General features: G+C 50.5%; 1 protein-coding gene across 2 annotated transcripts in view; it reads left to right on the top strand.

Annotated features, from left to right (window-relative positions):
- Window positions 1-2921: 2921 nt before the first annotated feature.
- LAMA1 (laminin subunit alpha 1) overlaps window positions 2922-6000 on the top strand; it is a 147750-nt gene continuing 144671 nt past the window's right edge. For both annotated transcript variants that reach the window (XM_070629466.1, XM_070629465.1), the window contains exon 1: window positions 2922-3148. In XM_070629466.1, the coding sequence (XP_070485567.1) occupies window positions 3076-3148 (73 nt within the window). In that variant the 5' untranslated portion in view covers window positions 2922-3075. The remainder of the gene's footprint in view (window positions 3149-6000) is intronic.

Below are 6000 nucleotides of genomic sequence, written 5' to 3'. Positions count from 1 at the left end.
ACATCATTTACACTTGATTTCTGAGAGAGTCTCTTTATCTACGTTTTAGTTCCTGCGGCTGCTGTAATGCGTTACCACAAACTCAGTGGCTGAAAACAACACAAACTTACTGTCTTACACTTCTGGAGGTCAGGAGTCCAAAACGGACTTTCACGTGGCTGAAGTCAAGGCGGCCTTAGAGCTGGTTCCTTTCGGAGGCTCTGGGGAGTATCTGCTTCCTTGCCTTCCAGCACCGAGAAGCTACTGTACCCCTTGGGCTCAAGGTGCCCTTCCTCCGTCTTCCAAGCCAGCAGTGGCAGGCTGAGTCCTCACACCGAGCCCCTCTGACTCTCCTACCGCCCTCTTTCACTTATAAGGACCTCAGTGACTACACTGGGCCCACCCAGATAATCTAGAAAAATCACCTCATCTCCACATATTATTTAATTGCATCTGCCAAGTCCATTTTGTCAGGTAATAGAACATATTCCCAGGCTCCAGCCGTTAGGACATGCTCATCTTTGGGGTGCCACTATCTTTCATACGACCTGCAACACCCCCACCACCTCTCGCCCTCTTATCAGCTGAACACAACTGTTTTCTTCTGTATGTTTTTTGCGAATTTTAAAAGTTTCATACTTTAAAAATGGCTATATAATAGCCTATCATATAGATTTGCTATGAATTACTTAACCGTTTAACTGTGGCTTGACATTTAGGCATTTTCATTGCTCATTATTTATAGGTGACTTTGAAGCAAGCATCTTTGTGTGCCTAGTTGAGCTGAATTTCTACTTTCTCACAAAACATCAATGGTCTTATACTCATTTTCAGCTTGAAGAGGCCACTCCTGAACACTCATTGTGCTATAGATAATTTAGATATTGCCAAGCATGCTAAAGAATAGGAAAATTTGTACTTCAGGGTTATCTCAGACATGAAGAATTGTGACATTTTTAGTATTCCATCTGATCCATACTTGCTCATTAAATTGGCTTCTGAAATTCTTCTGCTGAAATCCTTCTGCTTAATTTTCAGCAGTGACACTCTGAGCCCAGTTGCAACTTTTGATGCTCCCTCTTCCTCTCAAATGTGCTGACCCTTTGTTTCCTTTGAAATGGCAAGCACGAGTTCCCTGTCTGCAGTTCAGAGACAGGTCTGATGGAAGCCTGCACTGAATTTCTAGGAACCCAGGGTTTGGGGAGACAGTGACCCCTTGCCATTCCTCCTGTTCTTTGATCTCCTCCACCACCTTCTCAGCGCAGCGATGCAGAAAAGTCTGGGCTGGAACTCAAACCTGGAGTCTGCTCCCCACTGAACATTTGCTGACATGGGGATCTCGGCTCCCTGAACTCATTTCCTCCTCTCTGGCACATGGGTAGCTATCTGCCCACCTGACAGAAGGGTACAGATCACTGAGATAATCTATATGAAAGCACGTAAGACACACCAAAGATATATATGTAGGGGTGTAAACGTGTGTGCCCACAATGTTTATTCTTCGTGGCACAAAGAATACTTATAATACTTACAATTCTGTATTTTAACACTTAAATGCTTAATACTTACTTACTTATTAAATACTTAATCACTGATTGGATAATTCGATACTTAACACTTAAATATTGTAATAGTTAAGAATGTCTGGGGGCCGGCTCCAGGGCGAGTGGTTAAGTTCGCCCGCTCGGCTGCGGTGGCCCAGGGTTTGGATCCTGGGCGAGGACATGGCACTGCTCGTCAGGCCACGTTGAGGCGGCGTCCCATATCCCACTACTAGAAGGACGTGCAACTAAAATATACAACTGTGTACAGGGGGGGTTTAGGGAGATAAAAAGCAGAAAAAAAAAAAAAGATTGGCAACAGTTGTTAGCCCAGGTGCCAATTTTTGAAAAAAAAAAGTCTGTTTTTTAAATGTGGTACTGCGATGAGTCCCTTCTCACTAAACTATACCGCATCCTTTTTTAAAGGGCCAAATTCTACCTTTCTGTTCCTTTAAAAATAATTGCTAATATTATAGTGATATTTTATTCATTAAGTGTTTAACGAAGTGTCTGTAGAAAAACTGGAATTGGTAGTTGTCAAATTGATTGACTCAACTGAGATGAAATTATCTCCCTATCAGGGCCCCCCCCCAAAAAAAAAAGAAAGAAAGAAAAATAGACAAAATGAGAGAGTGGGACCCTACAAAGGGACTTTTATTATCTCGTGTGTTTATATTGTGAGAAAGAGAGATCCGCAAAGTGTTATGCATACCTTTATAGAAGCATTAGAAAAAAATGAGAGGAAATTAAAAATTGTTTAACGGGGACCAGATGTAGGTAAAAAAAGAACAAAGCAGTTAACATCTCGGGTTAATACTAATAAATTTCCCAGAAAGTGAGACCTCTTTCTCCAGCAGTAAGGGTAAGCCAATAATAATGGAATCCAAGCGGCCTTTCTTGCCTTCCTTAGAGAAAACGGGAAACAAGTTACAACTTATTTTCTGAAAAATCTTCACACAGTCCTGTGCCAGCAGCCGAGGGGGAGGCCGGTCACCCCTGCCCCGGGTCCCGTCTGGGAGGGGAGGCTGACGGCCATGCTCCGCTCCGGGCCGGCCGGGGCTGCAGAGCCGCAGCGGGGCGGGAAGGGTCAACGGGGCACATACTTTCTCGGAATCCACCCGCCCGGGCCAGCTTGAGCAGATTTTCTCCTCCTTCGCAGCCCACTTTCTCCGCCCACCCCCCAACTCGGACCCGGGCGCCCCCACGCCTAACTTGGGGGTGGGCGGACAGCTGAAGCGCGGCCCGGAGCGGCCGGTCCCCGCAGGTTCTGCCGGGCCGAGCACAGGGGCCTGGCTGGGGGAGGGGTCTCCTGGGCTGGGGCGGGGGTAGGGCAAGGGGGAAGGGGTAGGGGAGGGGAGGGGAGGGGAGGAGAGGAGAGGGGAGGGGAGGGGCCGGGGGAGGTCGGCGGGGGTGTGTCCCAGGGGCGGGCGAGGCAGCGAGTGGCCGGCGGGGAAGCGACAGACTCGCGCTCTGCGGAGGGTGCCCCGCGCTCTGCCGGGTCCCCCGCGCGCGGCAGCGCCTTTCTTCCCCGAGCCACCGGAGCGGCGCCGACGAGATGCGTGGCGGCGGCGCGGGGGTCGCGCTCCTGGCCTCGCTGCTCTGGGTCGCCGCGCAGTGCCAGCAGAGAGGTGAGCTCCGGTCCCCGGCCCCTGATCCCGGCGGGCGGGGCGGCTGCGGGACAAAGCCAGCCGCTTTGCCGCTTCGCCGCTTCTCAGGTCGGTGCGCGCATCCTAGTTCGCCTCCGACCCGGGGCTCGCACACGTGGGTCTCCCGCGCGGCCCCTGGAAAGCGTCTCCGGGCCGGGCCGCGGAGGGCTGGGGACGCCACTCGTGACGGACGCAGCCCCCTCCTCCGAGCCTTCGGCTTTATACTCCTCGGACCCTGGGGCTCCCACCCTCCGGCTTTTGTGGTCCAGGAGTGCCACTGAAGAGAGCAGTGTGGGGTAGCGGGGGTTGGGGGCGGGAGCGTCGGAAGCGCGCGGACCCCGCCAGGGTCCCCGGCTTTCAGTCCCCAGGCTACTAATCTGGCGCGGGGAATGGATGGGAACGGCGTTCTCCCGAATGGCCTTCATTGTCCCGGGGTGGAGAGTCCGGTCGTCCGCGGCCGGGAAAGGGCGGGCTCCTCGGGCCCCGCGCGGCCCGGGTGGCCTAGTGGGCAGAGACCACGGGGAAAAGCGCCCCTCGCCAGCTGTCCGGGGCACAGATGTGCCTTCCCAAACCGCGCTCTTTGTGCAGCCCCCGAAGTGGCCAAGCCGGCCATTCCCCGCTCAAGTTTGGCTCGTGGCCCCGCCGGGGTGAGGGAGCCGGCGGCGAAGGGAGGACTTTGCAGGCTCGCTCGTCGCACGGGTGCCCTGGCGCGTGGCAAGGTTGAGAACAGAAATCCGAAGCGAACTTTCAAAGCCTACGTCAATGCCGAGAGAAGGGGAAACTCTCCTTCCTTTCTGCAGACAGCCCCATGCCCGAATCGACCCGTAGGGCTCAGTCTTCCCAGCGTCGCTCCTTGTTGGCGAGGCGATCGCAAAATATATGTTGAAAACAGCTTAACGTATGCAACACATGACAATGGACCCATTCCCACAAATACACATTTCATTAAAAAAAATACAGGTCAAAAGGCAGGCGGAATGCGAAATACCCTCGTGAGAAAAATGTGTGCTGAGTTGTGAAGTCTGCAGGAACGAGGCCGTGTCATTCATTCAAGCATTCCCGGGAGAGCCCTGCACCGGAGCCGGCGGCTCGGCTTCGAATAGCCCGGCGCGGGCTGCGCGCGGCGCCCGGACCGAGGGGCTTGGGTCACCGCGGAGGAAAGCAGCCGCCTTGGGCTCTGCGGGCCCAGCCCGCTTCTCTCAGGTTGATGAAGGTGACCGGTCCCGTTTCCCACGCGGCGGAGAGCGAACAGCGTTACTCGGCCTTGTTGTTCTAGGAAATTGGAAGGCCTAGCCCAAGGAGATGCCCTGAATGTTTTCTGTGCCCCTCAGGGCTCAGCGCTCGGCCTGGGCCGTGTGAATGGTGTGTGAGCGAACTGGGACCGCGTAGGGCTTTCCTGCTTTAAGAGACTGTGGAAAACCGCGCGCAGCTGCATCCTTTGAATCTTTCACCCCGCCTTCCACGTTCGCCGTCCCCGCCGGGTCTCCCGGCGCCCTTTCTAACCAGCGTCTGTGAGCGAGTTGTGATTTTCTTAAAAATAGTTTTGTGCCCCATATACAGCATGAGTGATTAGTGAAATGGTATAATCTGGTCATAATAAAATAATCCCGACCTGCATCATCACTGAGTTTCTATCTGGTGTTTATATTTTAAAAATGATTATTATCTAATAGCATTCCTCTTATTAGGAGTTCTCCATCATTTCTGCCGTCTCTCTGGATTATCTGACAACTCATGGTATATGACCCGATGGCTCAGTTTCCTTTGAGATGTAATTTGTTTAAATTGAGCTATTCCTAAGTGTTATAGGAGGTGGTGTGTTTCTGAAAATAATACTGTGCTAAGTCCACAGCTGGCAATTATGTAGAATTATAGTGGCTTTACAGGTTGGCCCATCAACTCTTCTGTTTTAAACCATCCTTTTTTTTCCTAAGTAAAAATAGACCATTCCAAATATAGAAAAAAAAAATCTATGAATAGAAAAAACTTCACTTCATTCTCAGGAATGACATAGTATCTAAATCCAGCACGTGTGTACTCCACAGTAAAGTGTGTGTGTCTAAATGGACTTCAAAAATGTATTTTTCCTGTTTGTAGCTGTATTCCCCAAGTAAAAGCCAATAGAAAATATTGATTTTAGTTGTTGGAAACAAGGATATGCGCAATAAAAGCATCGCTGCCCCCCTCCGACATCCCTGGGCCTTGGGTCCGTTCCTGTCTCCCGACATGAAATATAAAGCATACATCTGTAGTTAATCTGGGATGATCGAGAATTCAGATGCAGCAGGTCGATGAAACAAACATGTACACCGTTCTGCAGTGTCTTGTGCCACTCTCAGAAGGGCACTGCTTTAGAAGCTAGTACTCTAAAGTGTGTGTATGACTACTTATTTCAAGGTAATCATCCTTGAGACATGCTACCATTTTGTAATAATTCATTCATGAAGCCCTATGGATATTCATTATCATCTACAGTAAGTTTTTATGGGGAAATGACAAGATGTATCTTTAAGCTTTAGGTGTTTTATTCTCTGGCCTTACTAGCTGTAGGAAATTGGGCAAGTTACTTAACTTCTCTGTGCTTTAGTTTCACCATCTGTAAAATGCGATTGATAACGGTCCCTTCTGGGAGAGGCTGTTAATGATGCAATGAGACTGTAAGAAAAGTGCTTAGAACAGTGCCTGGCACAGGGTTAGCTCTCAGTAAGCGTTCTGCATGAGCATCATTATGACTGTCATGCACAGAACTGTTGGGGAGGCTCTCTTCCAACCTATAGTCTCTGGGATGCATAATTGTTTAGAAATTTGGAGTCTGGATTTGGAATCAAATAGTC

Source organism: Equus przewalskii, chromosome 7 (genome assembly GCF_037783145.1).
Source record: "Equus przewalskii isolate Varuska chromosome 7, EquPr2, whole genome shotgun sequence".
Lineage (NCBI taxonomy): Eukaryota > Metazoa > Chordata > Mammalia > Perissodactyla > Equidae > Equus > Equus przewalskii.
Note: the sequence above shows the minus strand (reverse complement) of the source record. Positions and strands in the feature narration are given on the sequence as shown.